This window comes from Macrosteles quadrilineatus, unplaced genomic scaffold, assembly GCF_028750875.1.
Source record: "Macrosteles quadrilineatus isolate MER2022 unplaced genomic scaffold, UCM_ALF_1.0 Scaffold_9__3_contigs__length_116548681, whole genome shotgun sequence".
Classification (NCBI taxonomy): domain Eukaryota; kingdom Metazoa; phylum Arthropoda; class Insecta; order Hemiptera; family Cicadellidae; genus Macrosteles; species Macrosteles quadrilineatus.
Window position 1 is genome coordinate 50,529,847 of NW_026542602.1, and position 19,204 is coordinate 50,549,050.

The 19,204-nt window shown below is 41.8% G+C and overlaps 1 protein-coding gene across 4 annotated transcripts in view; it reads right to left on the reverse strand.

The window, feature by feature from the left end:
- The window catches only part of LOC129002235 (supervillin), a 152,799-nt gene that overhangs the window by 15,044 nt on the left and 118,551 nt on the right, over positions 1-19,204 (reverse strand). For all 4 annotated transcript variants that reach the window (XM_054429887.1, XM_054429889.1, XM_054429886.1 and 1 more), the window contains 2 exons: positions 1,928-2,085; positions 1,075-1,322 (listed from right to left, as the gene is read on the reverse strand). In XM_054429887.1, coding sequence (XP_054285862.1) covers positions 1,075-1,322; positions 1,928-2,085 — 406 coding nt within the window. The remainder of the gene's footprint in view (positions 1-1,074; positions 1,323-1,927; positions 2,086-19,204) is intronic.

A 19,204-nucleotide genomic window follows, 5' to 3' on the forward strand; every position in this document is an offset into this window, starting at 1 on the left:
CAGCCTATGACACGATACAACTATATGGTTAGCATCGTTGAAAGTTTATCAAGTGATGTTGCAGTGCCTAACCCAAGAGCTCAGATACCAGACGTTGGTCCTGGAGGAGATGCAGGACCCTCTGCGTCCCATGTATTGACGAGATTGCCTGGAGTACAACTCAGGATGTGTGTTGTGTGTTCCACTCCACAAAAAAAGTCCAGGAGTCATTTTTGGTGCCCTGCATGTAACTCAGGAGTGCACCCAGGCTGTTTTCACAAGTTGGAGCACTTTTGGAGAGCACCCAAGAGGGGTAAGAGAGCAAGGGAAAATAACGCTAACGATTCTGACTAGAATTCTTCTTGTAAACGGTTAGCTCCTTTGTCCAAAGTTGATTCTAAGACTTGTATTTTTTATTTTGTAAATAATTTCAATTCACATATAGGCCTAAAACACAATATTTTTATGGAGAAATGAAGTGAGAAGCCTGGGGCAGTGGTTTCCAGCACAGGTCCAGCAGGTCTTGTGTTTGTGCGGAAAAAGTGCTTCGTGTTTTTGTCACATATTTGCTTTATAGACTTTTTTTTTATATAAACTAGCAAGTGTTATACATAGTTGGAAAGACAATGAAACTGTGAGCATTTTGGCTATCTTATTTTTTGATATAAGACATATTTGACCAGAGATAATATACTAAAAGAAGAAGAAACATTTTTTTTTCAATATTGCTGTACCCACATAGGAGGAATACCTGTTAACATACTTGTAAGTACACCATTAAAACTATTATTTTTGAATAGGTTATTTCTTTCTGAAAAAATCTATATATAATATGTATGTTTTTTGTACCATTTTATATGTTTAATGTGGTATTTACTAAATGCTTGCGCGGTGGTCAAAAAAACCTTACCAGTACGGGAAATTTTAATGACCAGTTGGAGGGTTAACAAGACTAATTTACAGACTAAGATTATCACAGAATATTGCCATTCCAAACCTGCAACGCACATAGCACAAAGCTTATTTCTAAAAACTAAAAAGTACGATGTTATAATATCTTTGGGAAATATTCATATTCATTCTGTGTTTTATTACCTGAGTGGGCGTGACCAGCACGTAGGAGTCTCCCTGGTTGACGCTGGTGTAGTGAGGTCTCACCAGCCTGGTCTGTACATGTCTGCGTCCCTTGACCTGTAGCAACATGAGGTCTGCGTACGCCAGCCACGGTCCTGTGTGTACAGAGGCAGTGGTCTGCGCAGTGCTGCGTAACTGGACACCAGCAAAGTCCTCCTTGCTGGCTAGGCCTGCCAGCGCCTCCACAGCTAGGGTCGAGTTCTTAGCCACTGAAATTATTACTCAATTCAGTTGACAAAGTAGTCATTCCATCCCCATGTTAAAGATGTCAAAAACATAAAATGAAATAAGCAACAGCTGGTCCTATTAAAGATGTCTACTTACGTATCCAAAAGTCAATGCTGTAATATACAGTGTAGATATATCATCATGGATCAGCTGTAGCCATTTTTTGTTAAATCGAAAGTAGTTGAATAAGTCACAGAGTGTGCTAGAGTCAAAATTATATTTTCCCTCTGCTTTTGCTACTACACATGACAAAAACATCATGTTTTGTCATAAATCTTGATAGTTTTAAGGCCATTAGTGTATACTGACTTTGTAGTCAAACCTCCCATTATTGTTTGAAAGACAAGGTTTTATCTTCATTGTTGGTTACTGAGAGCTGTAATTTAAAAAGGTTTTTTTTTCATTTCGATACAATACCAAGTACAGTAGAGCTCAACTTATCTTAACTCCAACAAATCGCTCTCAGAGAGAATTTTAAATACCTAAAACTTCAGTAATATGATTCATTTGAAGGCAGAATTTGTTATCTCGGTAAATTTTAATATCTAGGTCGTATTTTAGGCCTAGTTTTGGGCAAGTTACATACATTTCTCTACACGTAGTCGCTGCTCCTCCCGTGAGGCGACCCCTGTCTTGACCTCCACGTAGGTGTCCCGCAGGTCAGTACGAGCTGCCAGCGCCTTCACTGGATTACTGGACGCCACCCTACGTCTCTGTACCTTCACCTGCTTCCTACTGACCAATCTGTAGCAACAAATAACATTAATGAACACACTCTCATCAACATATACATATCAGTAAGGCCATATTTTTAAGGTTCACTGAAAATTAAAATCATTCAAGTAGTGTGGGAGCTACGTATATCAAAACTGCAAATTGTGATAAGAAAACCCCTTTTGGTAAGAATGTAGGTTATGGTCCGACAACTAAAATAAGATGGGGAGGCATTGCCTAAAGTTTTTATAATCCAAAATGGCGGCGTTTTTTCAAAATGGCTGCCCGAATTTTGTGTTTACTTAGTTATTCACCAATAAAAGCTTGAAAATGGCATTAACACTATTAAATATTGGTATAATCTTAATCTGGAGATTCCGGCCTTTAATTTAATACCAAGTTTGTAATACATTACAATTATATCATGTCTATAATCTAAGGCTGAAAATATACTCGTTTTCAGCCAATTCTGAAGGTCACCAAAAAGCTGTTTATTTAAGAGTTAAGTTATTCACCTACAACGTTTTATTTACAACGTGTTATTCACCATTGCTTGCATCCATTTTGAGACATAAGGAAAATAAAAATACCCCCGCCGCAGAAAACCTGCAGACTAAGCGAATTTCCATTTGCCTGATTTGAGTTTCAATTAAATCTATTTAAATAACATTAGGTTTAACGAGCACCTAGGTTTGCTGCTTACAGGGTAATAAAGTGTGTTTTTTAGTAAAATATTAATAGCTTAGTATAAAATAAATAGATTGGGCAAGTTTGATCCAAATATATGCATAAACAAGCAAACTACAACGGTTTACTTATCCTCCATAAGAATAACATGGGAATTTTAATTTACAATTTTCCCTGTAACCAACCATACAAAAACACTTCAATATACAGAATTATTTGTTTTTTAAGCTCTTCAAAGTGGTTTAGAGAAAATATGGGAAATCTTATGTTTTGAGGTTCAAAAATAAGAAAACCCAATTTTTACCCCATAAATCCCCCCATAAAACCCCGTTCCCATGGTTTGATCATGCTGGTTAACGAACTCGTTCAAATAAACGTAGGTTTACACATTTGTACCAAATTTCATCGAAATCGGATCATTTTTGCTCGAGTTATCGTGCTAACGGACACACACGCACACACACATGTATATATGAATTTGAACGGATGGTGTGTTTGGCTTCTAGGGACATCAAAATGATAAAGTAAATGGGTCCCGGGGCTAAGTCTTACCCTGAGACCTACGGTAATAGCTTATTCCCTATAGGAAAATTCGCTAATAATGTGAAATCACTGTAGAGAGAGTTTCTTCTTCTTCCTTGAGATATTTTTTTCCATGAAAATATAATAGGATAAAAATGTCAACAAAATTATGACACTTTAAATTATTTTTCTCAACCAGGTTGGCAATGCTAAATAGACAAATATTGCCGAATAGCTGATTCTATAGGTCATTGTTGTGTTTATTATTATGTGTCGCTTACGTTCTGAGTGTAGTTTTATTAAGAAAACCTGTACAAATTTGGCCGTTACACTGGGCCTAACACGGTGCCAGTTCTAGGGGTTTTATTTTTTTCTGATTCGAGTGAATGAAGATTGGACTCTAAAAATGGCGAAGCCGTTACACTTAGTTCCTCAGAGTGACTTTTTCAGAGGACTCATAGTGACTCGGAGTGGTAGATATTAACCAATAGCTGTTGATTGGACCATTTTTATACTGTGCCAAAACAAAAGACAGATAATGATAGTTTGCTTTGTTCTGCAAATAATAACAATGTAAATGCTTGCAGCACCGGATATGTAACGCTTATCAAAAACTTCAGAACTTTGATGATATAAATGGTTTACCCGCCGAAATTGATATAGATATAAACGTTTTCAATGAAAATCTGTGTGGAATGAAATGAATCAGAAATACCCCCGCCGCAGCGAACCTGCAGACTAAGCGAATTTCCATTTGCCTGAGTTGATTTTCAACTAAACGCATTTAATTAGCATTAGGTTTTATGAGTACCTAGGCTTGCTGCTACAGGGAGGGTAAAAAAGTGTGTTTTTTTTTAGTAAAATATTAATATCTCAGTATAAAATAAATAAATTTACCAAGTTCGATTAAAATGTATACATAAACAAGCAAACTGCAACATTCTCCATAAGAATAACATGGGAATTTTAAAATAACAATTTTTGGAATTTTATCCGTAACCAATAATTGTACAAAAACACTTTTATATACTAAATTATTTGTTTTTTTAAGCTCTTTGAAAAGGTCTGGAGAGAAGTTGGGACATGTTGTGTTTAGAAGGTCAAAAATTGAAAAAAAACAATTTTCACCCCATAAAACCCCCCGTAAAACCCCGTTCCCATGGTCCGATCTTGCTGGTTCGCGAAATCATTCAAGTTTATCCCACCTTATACCTTCAAACAAAATTTCATCAAAATCGGACAAAAAATACTCAATTTATTGTGTTCACGGACACACACACAAAAATATATACATATACAGTTGAACCTCGTTTGTACGAACCTCGTTAAAACGAATTCCTCGATAAGACGAATTTTTTTTAATCCCCTTGACACTTTCATATAGGTCAATGCTAAAAACACCTCTATACAACGTAGTAATTAAGTTAAAAACCTCCATAAGACGAATTTGTTTGTGACATGGGCTAGGACTGATTAACCTCTATACAACGAATATTCTTAGCACAAAACCTCTACAAGACGAACGTGACCTCTATAAGACGAATTTATCATAATCTTAACCTCCATAGTACGTAGTTTTCAAAACAAACAGAAGCTTGTCTCAACATGAAACCCCCACCCATCCCTCCTCCTTCCTCAATCATTGCTTGGAAAAACCTTGGAGCAAGGAGAAACCTCTATAAGAAGAATAACAGCAGCATTAAACCTCGATAAAACGACCCTCTTTATTAAGAATACCTCTATTGTACGAATATTTCCCGTACCCCTTGAAATTCGTCTTATAGAGGTTCAACTGTATACAAATTTGAACAAATGGTGTTTTTGGCCTCTGGGGACATTAAAATGAAAAAGTAAATCGATCTCGGGCCTAGGTCTTACCATATCACCTACGGTAATAGCTACTTCCCTATAGACAAAATAGCTAAGAATGGTGTTGGTAGAAATATTCTGCAACTTATAAAATATAGCGTGTTTTTAGTTGGTGATATACATTTTCTGTAAATAAATTTACGTTTATTACCTTATTACTGAACTTATTTACTTAGCTTGTACCTAAAAACCTAAAGATTTATCAGAAACACCATTTTGCATGATGTATATCAAAAGAAAATATATAAAACCCAAAATACGGGCAGCCATTTTGAAAAATCGCCGCCATTTTTATTATAGCAACTTTTGTCGGTGCCTCCCCATCTCATTTTCATTGCCTAACCTTAAACTACATTCCCACCAAAGGGCATACTCTTATCACAATTTGCAGTTTTCTTATGGTTTTTTTTCTTAAGATCCCCCACTAAAGCTCAATCAACAACAAAGTATAAATCAATGAGTGTGGGTAGCCTACAGGGCTGTGAAAGGTCATAAATTTCCCCACAGCACAAATCAGGGTCTTATATTTTTATCAGGTTGGGTTTTGGAATTGTAAACTGTACAAGTACAGGGTGGGGCAATGAGAACGCCACAATTTGTTTTAGCTGTCACATGTTAATTGTTGCAACAACGAATGATCAGCTGTGCTTAAAACATCAATTAAACTATGCCATTTTAGAAAATATTATGCCCGAGGCTATTAACACTGAGATTTTGATGTGCAAACCTATTTTTAAAATAGTTGTTCTTGTCCAAAAACCCAGAGATTGTTTGGACCACATTCCATCCTTGGTCAACATGGTACTGTTCCAGATTGGAAAACAATGGTGAACTGGGTAAAATTATTTAGGATAAACGCTTAAACCTTAAAAATAATCGGTAGGTGCCGCAAAACTGTACACCAGCAAATGTTGAAAGTGTGCGAGTCGCAGTAACTCAAAGTCCAAAGAGATTTGCCAGGAAGCTGTTGTTGTTGAAAGCTTTACGTTGGCTCTTTTTTTGGAAGGGGGGGTTTCTAATAAGCTACTAGAAGTTTGAGGGTTTTCAAAGTCACCCCACAGATTTGCTTGAACCGAAGCTAAGAATTGTCCAAAAACTAAAGTTGTGACGTAATTTTCCTGGCGGACGACAAGAGGGAAATTACGCCACCGGTAAGGTAACGAGATCCCAGGATTCACCCTAGTCTGGTCGCGGGGAGTTTCCCAGGAGTCGATAGTGATTCGGATAGCCTAACTTTGATAGCCCCGGTTGTCAGAGCTCGAGACGAACGTGGCGGGTTACTAACCACCCAACTAGAAATCACCACTCTAGCCTAGGGCTTGTGGGCAAAATAATAATTTTGACTTGACTCCGTGGGCAAATATCTAAATGACACACTACTAGCTAACTTAACAAATCAACAAGTAAGCTAAGTAGTCACTCCGCTTACCTACGGAGTTACGTCGTCGACCTGAAACAAACAAGGTTAGTACAAGATAGGCCTAACCTAGCCTAACTCCCACAGAGTCTGAATTTACTAAACAAGAAAACGAGTTGGCTTAAGTTGTCCAAGTGAGACACGAAACGAGAGAAAAAAAAACTGAAACTAAAAATAAAACTGCTTCAGGAGCTGATACGAAAAAAGAAAAACTAAAACTTCAACTTCCCCACGTGTTCAACTTAAGCAAACTTATGCAATAATTATCAAGCAGAAACCTGTCTGCTGGGGCCAACTTCGGGGCGTTCGGGAACTTTACAAAGGGGTTTAAGAATTTAAAAAGAAAGTCCCAGATATGGATTACGAAACGTTAATCGAAATGATCTGTCACCAACTCCGATACTTTAATTAAATGAGTTGGTTAAAGCGTATGACGAGGTCTGCGAATCAGGCCTAGCCTATGAACTTCGACAAAGTTCTGCCGAAAGAAAAACCTAAGTTGTCTAAGTTTTATTGTACAACTTACCAAACGAAGTAGTAATACTGTAAAAAACGATTTTTCGCGCACTCGATGCACCACAGAACTTACTGTGACTTTTACGACGACGTAGTAGCACGAAAACTCTTCAAATCGAAGACGAAAGGACGAATAATTAGCGAATGCCTCAACAAAAGCCGGGAATACGAATGAACCAAACTTCACAAAACTTCTTCTTACTTCACCTTCGTCTCAGAATGGAGACGAAAGTTAAAACGATTCCTGATTGGTCAACGAGTTACAGAAACAAAAAAAAACTGGCAGCGAAGGCAGGCGCATGGCAGCTTTAACAGGCTTACAGCCGCGTACCGCTCAAAGGTGACCCCGCTGCTCATCTTCTCTCCCGTAGCCCGGCCTCAGACGCAGTCGAACAGCCAAACAACCAAACTGACACCAACGTCGTCTGCGGTCTTGGAATTTGAGGTTAGGTACGACGTCAGTTTAGTGTCGCGACTAGGCTTACTCAACAGCTTATGTTTAGCTGTTTAAAGTTCGTGGTTTAGCCGTTATTTTACCCCCTACACATTTGACCCGTTACACCCCCTCCACACTTCGGAACAAAAAAAAAGAAAAACGAGAAAAAGAAAAAAGCTGTTGAACTTTCCTGCAGATGACACATCAGTAGGATCGTGGGCAGGAAAAATTGACAGAAGCCGATGCCGGACCCCGTTGGTCCGGCTGCTCCAGGGTGTTGACGACGAAAAGTGGGCGAAATTAGTAATGATGTAGACTGTCTGAGGCCGAGTTGCCTCAGAGGTCTGGACGAAAACGAATCGGGGCGAAGAGTAACCAAAGGTGAAGAGTAAGCGTGGGGTTTACAAAGGTAGGGTAGTACGGCAGGCTCGGAGTCTTGGAAGCGGGGCGAAGAGCTACTCACGAGGATACGTCACCCCCAGACGAGGGTTAGCTATGGCTGCTTGTCGGCAGCTTGACGTGACCGAAAGGACTGACGAACAACGGATCACCAGACGTCGCTGCGGTTGCGGGATCCTTGCAGACTAGTCACGTGCACAGAAAGGTTTCAAGTCTTTCACGTGAACGACGTGCAGTGCAGCAGTATCCTCATCACGCACCTCGTAGAGATTAGTACCTCGACGACCGTCCACAATGCAGGGGCCATGATATTTTGGTGCTAATTTCCCTACGATGGCGTCAGCAGCAGAAGACAGGACGTGGAGTCTTCTCATCACCTGCGCGCCGACTTCGTGCGTCACCTCCCTGCGACGGAGGTTATAATATGTTGATTGCCTTTCGTAGGCGGCCTTGAGGTTATTGCGTGTCTGCGCGATCAGACGCTGAAAGTCCTCCAGTCGTTTGCGATGGGTCTCACTTAACGAGGGACCTTGGGGAGTTTCGGACACCTCAAACGAAAGGCCACGGACGGCACAGGGAGGCTTCAGTTCGCGTCCAAAACACAGCATCGCAGGAGTGAATCCAGTAGAGTCGTGGACAGCTGTGTTGAGGGCGTACTGAAACTCCACCAGGTGGTTGTCCCAAGACCTATGGTTGCCTTTCACGAACTGCGCAATCATAGTCTTCACCACCCGGTTCTGCCTCTCGACTGGGTTCGACTGCGGGCTGTAGGGGGCCGTTGTCTGTAGCGTGATGCCCCAATCAGCAGCCAACTCTCGAACCAGTTTACCGACGAACTGCGTGCCATTGTCCGTAATCAACACATCCGGAGCTCCATGTCGAAGGAGGACAGCCTTCAGCTTCGTCACCACATTCTTTGCGGTTGCAGACGCAATGGAGGCGAGTTCCGTCCATTTGCTGAAGGTATCCTGCACCACGAGCAGAAATCGCTGACCCCGCTGTGATCTAGGCAATGGGCCTACTAGGTCAGCAGACACTGCGTACCACGGTCCTTGGGGTTGTCGGAAGTACATTTTCCCAGCTGGTTTTGTTTGGGGTACTTTATAGGCCTGGCATTGGGCGCAAGACCGTACATAGGCCTTCACCTCACGACGCCAGTTAGGCCAAAAGTACTCCCCACCAACTCGGGCTAACGTCTTCTTCACCCCAAGATGTCCTGCCGTAGCCGTGTCGTGGTTTTCGTGCAGTACCACGGATACTTGGTCGCTTGGCACACACACCCTCCATGTCGTAGGTCGATCCTTCTTCGAGACAGCACGATACAGCTTACCGTCGCGAAGCTGGTATCTCGAGTATCGCCCAGGGTGTTTGCTGACCAGGTTGCGAAGGCGGTCATACCAAGCACCGTGGCTGCCCGGCGGGTTACCATCGTTGTCCACGTCGGATGATGGGTCGTCAGTCTCCAGCTGCGTCGGACCAGGAGCTTCGTCGTCGATCACGTCACCCGCCGGATCATCACCGAGTGAAGGTTCGTCACCTTCAGCATCGGTTAGGCGTCGTAACCGCAACTGTTCCCTAGCACCGCGTCTGGTTAAAACTCCGACCTCAAACGTAGGTTGATCGGGTTCACCAGACGAGCTGGGCACTTCCGGGACCGGCTGACGAGACAGGGCGTCGGCCACTCTGTTCGCCGTCCCCTTGCGGTACCTTATCTCGAAGTCGAATTGCTGCAACTCCATAACCCACCGAGCCAGGCGCCCACTAGGCTCACTGAGCTTAAGCAGCCATTTTAGGGCGACATGGTCGGTTATCGCAATGAAGTGGTAGCCTTCGAGATAAGCCTTGAATTTCCGAACAGCCCACACGAGAGCGAGACACTCCTTCTCGGTAGTTGTGTAGTTCTGTTCGGCCTCAGAGAGTAGCCTACTGGCATACGCAACGACCACTTCTCGGTCGTTTACACTCTGAGTTAACGCTGCTCCCAGGCCATAATTCGAGGCGTCGACCTGGAGCACGAAGGGTTGGCTGAAGTCGGGACAGGCGAGAATCGGGGCCGTCACCAAGGCGTGCTTCAGAGCTTCGAATGCCTTAGTTTGTTCGGGTCCCCAGAGCCACTTGGCGTTCTTCTTCAGCAAACCTCGAAGCGGAATGGTTACTGAAGCGAACTTCTCGACGAATCGCCGATACCACGACGCAAGGCCTAGGAAACTGCGAAGTCCCTTGACGTTCGTGGGTGCGGGGAAATCCTGAATGGCGCGGACCTTCTCAGGATCCGTGGCAATTCCATCTTGGCTCACGATGTGTCCCAAATACTTCAGCTCCCTACGGGCGAAGTGACACTTCTCGGGGTTTAAACGAAGGCCCGCCTTGCGTAGGCGGCGAAAAACAACCCCTAGAAGTTCTAGATGTTCCTCGAAAGATGTTGACACTACCACAAGGTCATCAAGGTACGCGAAGACCTTCGGCTCCAGCTCAGGCCCGATGACTCGATCCAGAAGGCGCTGGAAGGTGGCACCGTGGCACCGGCAGAGTGTAGGCCAAACGGCATGACCTTGAACTGAAAAAGGCCTAGGCCTGGCACAGTGAAGGCGGTCACGGGGCGACTGTCGACGGCCAATGGCACTTGCCAGTAGCCTTGCTTCAGGTCCAAGGTACTAATAAACTTGGCCTGCCTGAGCTTCTCAAGGATGGCGTTAATCCTAGGCAGAGGATAGGCGTCCTTGATCGAGGAGTCGTTCACCCTGCGCATGTCGATGCAAAAGCGGTATTTCCCAGTCGACTTCCGGATCAACACGATCGGAGAGCTCCATGGACTCTCGGATGGTTCGATTACATCATCCTTCAGCATGGCAGCTACTTCATCGTTGATGACCGCTTGCATTGCAGGGTTACGAGGGTAGTGGCGCTGTTTGATCGGGACAGCGTTTGGTTTGAGCCGGATGACATGCTCAGTCAACGCCGTGGGTCCCACAACAGCATCGAAGAGAGGAAGCTCTTTCTCAAGAAAATTCTGGAGATGTCGTTCTTCCTTTGACGTCAGCGGTTCCAGTGTGCCCGTCGCACAAGGAAGAGTCGTGGTCGTGTCGAAAGTGCCATCGTGGTTGACGTTTATTCGTATGAGGTTAAGGTTTCGAATACACCTCATACCCAATACGACGTCCGTGGTGAGCCCAGGCACAAAATAGGCTCCGAGTATGAGGTTTTCACCTAAGATCTGGGCCGGGATGTGGTACTTCGTCTCAATCCGACAACGTGTACCATCAGCCATCCTCAGGTCCGCCGAAGATATCTTAGGTTTTACCCCACACTCGTCGAAGTGACGAACAACCTCATCCCCGACGAGGTTTACAACTGCTCCGGTATCCAACAGAGCTTGAAATGAAATGAAATGAAATGAAATATTACTATTAAATTCCATGTTGATGGCCCCTGGATTACTTTATATGACTATAATAATGGTACTTTACCTTGTCAAGTAATCCAAATGTTGTTTGAGGTTAACAACCTACATGTTTCGCCGTAAATACGGCATCGTCAGGGTTACAAAAACGAAGACATCGATGTCACACGCACACAATAAATACACGAATACGAACATTTAATTACGGAAAGACAAAGTAAACATTTAATTGACATTGATAGGCCTATCACACGCACACGACACGCACACGACACGGACGGTCCCGGCGCAGGTAATCAAACACCGTAATAGAGAGGTCAAACAAAAGGACGAACGTAAGAAGTACGTATGTATTGAATATTCCCACACACTACAAAATTGCCTATCCAAAGAGCTTCGTAGGCAGGGAATCGAATTAACATTCAAAACTACAAACCGTACTCGTAACACCCTGTCACAAATTGACCGATCAAGAGATAAAATGGAAATGACAGGTGTATACAAAATTAAATGCCAAGATTGTCCGAGCCAATATGTTGGGCAAACAGGTCGTGGGTTCGCTACTCGCTACAACGAACACAGGCCCAAACCACGTTTAATCAAACAAAATTCAGCGTTTGCCCAGCATTTAATCGACCTAAACCATAACATGAGTGAGATTACTGACGGTCTTGAGGTGCTACATAAATGCAGTAAAGGTAGTAAACTAAACACGTTAGAGGAGTTTGAAATTTACAAATTGTACCACGACAACACTGCCAATGGACATATCCTCAACGAAAAATTGCAGTTCCAGTCACACTCTATTTTCAATGTGCTAATTCACCAAAATAACCGGCCACCTGACCTTTGTCCTACTGATAACATGGACAACAACGAGGAAGGAGTCTGACACTGCAGTCTACTACCTGCGCCGGGACCGTCCGTGTCGTGTGCGTGTGATAGGCCTATCAATGTCAATTAAATGTTTACTTTGTCTTTCCGTAATTAAATGTTCGTATTCGTGTATTTATTGTGTGCGTGTGACATCGATGTCTTCGTTTTTGTAACCCTGACGATGCCGTATTTACGGCGAAACATGTAGGTTGTTAACCTCAAACAACATTTGGATTACTTGACGAGGTAAAGTACCATTATTATAGAAATATTACTTTATTATCACAAAACATTTCACAGATCCAGCGTTAGCTGGTGAAACAGGTGATATTGTCAGAGATCTTAAACACTAAGTTACATAACAAAACTAAAATCCACATAGCTTAAACTAAAATATATTTACTTATCATTTAAATAATAAGAAATATTATAATAATTTGTCTGTAAAAGGTATCGTTTGAAATCATTTTTAAATTTTAAAATACTGTTAATTTCTTTAAAATTAGTGGGTAGACTGTTGTAAAGCCTTAATCCCATATAATAAGGAGATCTTTCATATAAACAAAGGCGATGTCTTGGATATTGAAAATTTTTTGAGCGTGTAAGATATGGATGACTGATTTGTTTATCATTGTACATTTGATAATTAATTTTAAAATTCACCATCATTTTAAATATATAAAGTGAAGGCAAAGTTAATATCTCATATTTAGCAAATAAAGCTCTGCATGAGGTTCTTTTAGGCATAAATGATAAAATCCTTATAAATTTCTTCTGAATTTTGAAAACTGCTTTAGAATAAGAAGTTGCTCCCCATAATTCAATCCCGTATTGCAAGACAGAAAAGAACATTGCATAGTACACTGTGAGTTTAGTTTTTAAATCTATTACATTTCTCAAAACATACATTTGAAAGCAAGCCGTATTTAATTTACCAACTACCATTTTTATGTGTGTTTTCCATGTTAAATTCTTATCGATATCTAAACCCAAAAATTTCGCATTTTCAGTAAAGGATATAATATTATTATCATAAGATAATTCAACAGTGGAGTTTTGCCTATTCTGAATTGTTTGAAATAACATCACCTGTGTTTTAGAATTATTAAGTTTTAGCCCGTTGGCTGTAAACCAATTAGATAAATTAAGAATAGAAAGACTGATTTCTTGTTTAAGATTTTGCAAATTATTTGATTTAACTATTGCTGTAGTGTCATCAGCATATAAGATAAGGTTAGACGATACATTTCGAGGTAAGTCATTAATAAATATTAAAAATAGCAAGGGGCCTAGTATTGACCCTTGCGGAACCCCACATTTAGTGTTAAGCCACTGTGAAATACATTTTTTACCATTTTTTACGATTATTGTTCTTTGATGTCTGCTAGTCAAATATGAATGCATCCAAGACAGAGCCATATCAGAAAATTCATAATATTTAAGTTTACTCATTAATATATTGTAATTGACACAATCAAATGCCTTGGATAGATCACAGAACACCGCAGCTGTGCTCTGAGACCCATCCAAGCCATCAGAAACCTGATTTATGAAGTCTGAGACAGCAGATATAGTGTTTTTCCCAGATCTAAAACCATATTGTTTATTGGTAAATAAATCATTATTTTCGAAATATGAATAGATTTGGTTGTAAGCAATTTTTTCAAAGATTTTAGACAAAGATGGGAGTATTGAAATAGGACGATAGTTATCAGGGTCCATTACTGAGCCTTTTTTGAAAAGTGGTTTCAGCTCAGCATTTTTTAATTGATAGGGAAAAATTCCTTCATCAAAACATTGATTGATTACTAGACACAGAGGCTCTGCAATATGGTTTATGACATTTTTAATTAATTCAATAGGAATTTCATCCCATCCAGAAGATTTTTTATTTTTCAAATTTCTAACGGTTTTTTTAATTTCTAAAATCGATACATGTCTGAACTGAAATTTCATTCTTATATTATTAGGCCTACTAGTATTATTAATCAAATTAGTTGCAGTGTGTAAGCAAGGCATACAATTTATATTTTTGTAAATGTTACAAAATTTATCATTGAGAAAATTTACCACATTTTGTCCATCTTTTAATTGCTTGTCTCCGACACACAAATCAGGGAAATCCAAATGATTGGAATTCAGGACTCCAAGTTCAGACTTCACAACATTCCACACCGCTTTGCTCTTATTATCTGAAGATGATATAACTTTACAATTAAACATTTTCCTAGCCTTATCGCAAACAGCTTTAAATATTTTTCTATAGTTTTTGTAATACTTTTTAAAATTAAAAACAAAAGGTTTGACCATATTCCCACTTAACACATTTTTTATACAGATCAAAATGACACTCTTTGCAATTTACACAGTAGTTATCTTGGTCTAAAAGGCTTACATTAGAGGATTTAGAGGATTTATCAGCATTTAAAAAAGATGAATTTTTATCAACATTTAAAGGAATTATTTCTCTGGGGTAAGATAAATTTTCTTCAATTTCTCTTTGTTTGGTAGTTAATGTATGGATTGAATTGGATTCTTTTGGAAACTCTGGATAAGTTTTAACACATGATATACTCTTATACTTAAAGCTAACCCCCTTCAAATTTGATGACAAATTGGTATTCATAAAAAACTACTATTATTTAAAGACATTTGACATGGTGGAACTTGAATATTTACACTATTTACACTCTCTAATGCGCCACTGCTCTGCTTTTTAACACTTCCCGGAAGCTTGACCACTTCACTAAACTGAAGATCACCAGGAGTGACTTTTGGACTGGCAGGGTTACTAGTGGAGGTTGGGCTGTTGTGAGTTGGCTTAGGTGAAGTTCTTTGGTCTAGTGTCGATCTATTGGAAACGGATGCAGATGATTCCAAGTGAAGCTCGCTGATAGGGGAAGACTGTTGGGTGTGATAGACATCAATAATTTGTTGTGGACGTTTCAGAAAATAGTTATAGGGTACACCGTTGTATAAAAGCCTATTTGAGTTTTGATAATAGCAGATAATATTTACAATTGCTCCAGTATTTTTTTGAAATCTTATTAAGTTTTGTATAAAGTGATCTGGCCATATTTGATCTCTAACGCAACCCATTGCTGAACATATAAGTATCTTAAGCTGTCTTTTTTTAAATTCATTTGTCAGTTGTTCAAAAGCACAGTCGTAGTCAAATTTTGTAGGTTTCAAAAAATATTTAGTTTTTGTAATGAGACTAAATATGCTTGCTCCTTTATTCACCTTTTGATATGCCAAGTGACTGCTAAGGCAATTTGAAAGGAGGGGCTTGCCAAATTGATTCCGGAAGGTAACCGCAACCCCAGCACTCATACTCCTCTCACTATCCAGGTCAGCTGATATTGTATGCGCAAAACCCACAGTCTCGTTGTTCTGAAATCCATCTATAATGTCCTTCATGTTTGCTTGGATGATATTAATACCAGCTGAATTTCTTATCTGTCTGGGAGAGTTACTATTTACGGATTTACTATTTACAGATTTACTATTTACAGAATTACTATTTACAGGCCTATCACCTCCAATAACATGTGTGACGTTGTTTATCTTAATTTTATTTATGAGTGATGTTATCATGTAGGATAGCTTTTTCTTTCCACGATGATTCAGATGCAACCCATGATTGGTAAAATGAAACCTTTCCAGTTCGTCAAGATCAATAACTTTTACGCAAGGAGTTCTTACCGTAATTTCTTTGATATAGTTATTGATCATGGTTATATGATCATGGGCTGAGTCCTTTGGATTTAGATCATAGCGGTGAGGAATAGTAGTGACTATTATTGTTTTACTGTTGTCTCCAGCAATCAAGTTTTCCAGATACTTTTCTAAGTTTTCATAGATATTATTGGTTGTCTTTTTAATTATGTCATTTGAGCCCGATATTAAAAGCAGCATCTTGTTCCTAATTCTACTTCTCATTGCCTCATTATATACTTTTTCGGTAGTTGCCCCGGGCATCACTTGGCCACTAACTTTTATTTTATTTTTACTGCAGAAATTTATTATTTCAGGAAGCTGTCTTCCGTGACTATCTGCATATAATTCTATTTCCATTTTAGTACTATTTTCCCTGTCATGGATCCATTTAGGCACAGCAGATCTTCTTTTATCTTTTGCTTTACTTTGTACTGGGCTTGTGAAGTTGTTAGATCTACCGGTATCTTCTAAGTATTCTGCCCCATGATTATGATGTAGTACATCATAGCGGTTGTTTGTTTGTATTGTAGTGGTGTTCAGGTTAAGGTTAGTTTTTGGATGCGGCTTTGCTTTTGACACTTTTTTAGGTTGTTCCCATTTTTGGCTATTATTATTGTTTCTGATTGAAAATCCTTTTTCTTTAGTTTTAGGGTCCGTAGATGTTGTGGATTGGATGTCTGTGACTTGAGGTAATGACTTGAGGAGCTTGGAATCTCTTTCCAAGGAGCAAGGTGTCGATAAAAGGTCGGATGTCGGTTGACTCAGATGATTTTCCAGCCGACACATACGAGGTGCTCACGTAATTGAGCTCGGTAGAGGTCGTAGGCGGCTGCGCTGCGGGCTCAAGTGACCTCACTATGCCTGAACCCGATTCAGTGAAGGCCGTTATGTACTGGAGCCATGAGCTCCATTCTTCGGAGGTAGTGTAGCTACGGGGCGTGGGCTCAGGCGACCTCCGGCGGCCTGAGTCCGTCTGGCGTTTCCCGCGCGACAACCGCAGCTCATAGTGGCCACTCCTACTTGTTTGCAGTAGTAACACCGCAACACCTTCGGCTGATTGCAATCTCGGAAGACATGTCCGCGTGCATCACAGTTCCAGCAGACTGGAGGGTTGCGGTTACTCGATGATCGTGGTGGGCTCGTAGACGGTAGGCCTTGGCGCATATGGTTAGGGACGGTGGGCGTCGTATGCCTTGCCTGGTTACCCCCACTCCTTGCAGGGTAATCACCAGTGCGGCCGGTCTTTGGCGAGGTAGGTTGCAGTTTACGGTCAGGCTCCGAATATTCCATCACCGCAACATCGACGAAACGGTCCACTGACGCCTGGGCGTGTAGGCAGTCTCAGGTACCAACACTTGAGCAACTGGAGGGGGAGGGCGGAACAGCTTGCGCTCCCGTAGCAGCTCCTCGTATTCGTCGGCTCGCTCGATGAGGTCGGGTAGCGTGACAAAGTCATGACGTCGTATCATGAACTTGTACTCCGGCCTCATGTTCAAGTACACCAGGTCGATGGTTTCCTGGTTAGAGAAAGTGCCGCTCCGTCGGATCAGGGTTGTCAGGGCAATCACAAAATCTTTAAATGCCTCTGTTTCACCCTGAGTGCGCTTCCGTATCTCGTCATCCAAGTGGCGATGATAGCCAGCAGGGAAGAACTGGACCTCGAATGCCCGCCTAAAGTCGTGGAAGGAACGCCACATCATTTTGTTGTTCCTGTACCAGAGGAGAGCTTGGCCATGTAGAAGTGAAGGCAAAGCCTTCAAAACGTCCTCTGGCGACAGAGAGTAGGCCTCGCGCAGCTCCTCTAGACGCTCCAGGAACGAAACCGCATCTCGTCTGCCGTCGAAGCGCAAGTTCCACTTCCGGACCTTGTCACAGAGGGCGGACGACGTTTTAGCAACGTCCTCATGCAGGTCATGACTCCGCAGGACGTACGAAGACCGGACACCTCCATACACATCGTTCGTCCGAGACGGGACGGCGTACCGAGAGGTTAGCTGGTCCATCTCGTTAGCTGGCGGCTCAGCGTAGTCAGCATCATGTGTTCTTGGGCCCCGCCGTTCGAGGTTCAACACCTCGGCTAACGTGTGCTCCATGCTGCGCAGGTCGGCATTGGTCGATAGGCCTAGCATTTGGCGTATGCGGTCCAAACTTCGATGTATTGTGTCCTCGAAGGGGTATTCCCGAGGCAGAGACCCTTGAGCCGAGTCGAAGGTATGCTGGGCATCAGTAACGTCCTCTTGTCCGGCGAAGGACAGTTCGTGCGGTGCCGAGGTGACCGCAGCAGGTGGGCTCTGACGCTGGAATGTCGCAGGGGGTAGGCCTACGAGTCCATAGGTACCGGGTGGCCTCCACGCAGTAGGATGATGAATGGACCCCGTTCGGTAGTCGAAAGGCGATGGGCGTGGAGTAGTATCATGCATCGAAGTCCGGGCCTGGTTATCTAACACCTGGCCAGTCGTAAGCACCTCCTCCTGGGAGGTTGGAGAAGACGATGTGCCAGCGTTGCTCCGCCAGTATGTGCAGAGACGTTTGCGCAGTTCCGCCAGTGTACCGTGTGATGGCAATTGGTGTCGCGCCATCTCCACCATCAACTGTTGCTTTGACAGCTCATGTATCCAGCCGACACGTGGATCATCCGTTGGGTAGAGCGGAGCGGTATAGCCGGTCGAGGTCACCGGTCGTGTGTACACCGTTGACGTAGTAGTAACTGTTGATGCACACGAGCAGGTAGGGATAACCGATGACGTAGTCACCACGGCCCCAGCCATGGTTAGAACTCCTGGCGTCGTTGTCAAAATTTCAGGGAGCGAGTTGGGCATAGCTGCAAAGTATTAGTGCACAACAAGACAAACAAATTGCAACAATAGTTTAAAAGGCTGAAATTGATTAACAATTATGAAAATCCACAATAGGCCTATTTAAATTCAGGCCTAACGTTAAACAGCACTAAGTAAGTCCAAACAAGACAACTTTAAAAAAAAAAAAATTGTTTTATTTTTTTTTTTTTTTTTTTACCAGCCTAAGTCCCAACTAGGTACTCAAAACCCAGAAAATTTGTTAAAATAGGACCAAGTCCAAACTGCTCCAAAATCCAATAATAAAAGGCTAAAATGCAATAGGCTACTATAAAGTAAACGTTTTACCTAAAATAAATAGGCTATCACACAAATAGGCTAAAATATTTAACGCTAAACACCAATAGGCCTAGGCTAGCAATAGGCTACAATGACGAAACCAGAAAATATGTAGGCCTAAGCTACCTAATAAACTAGAAATGCTAGGCTAGAACGTTAACGTAGAATAAAAA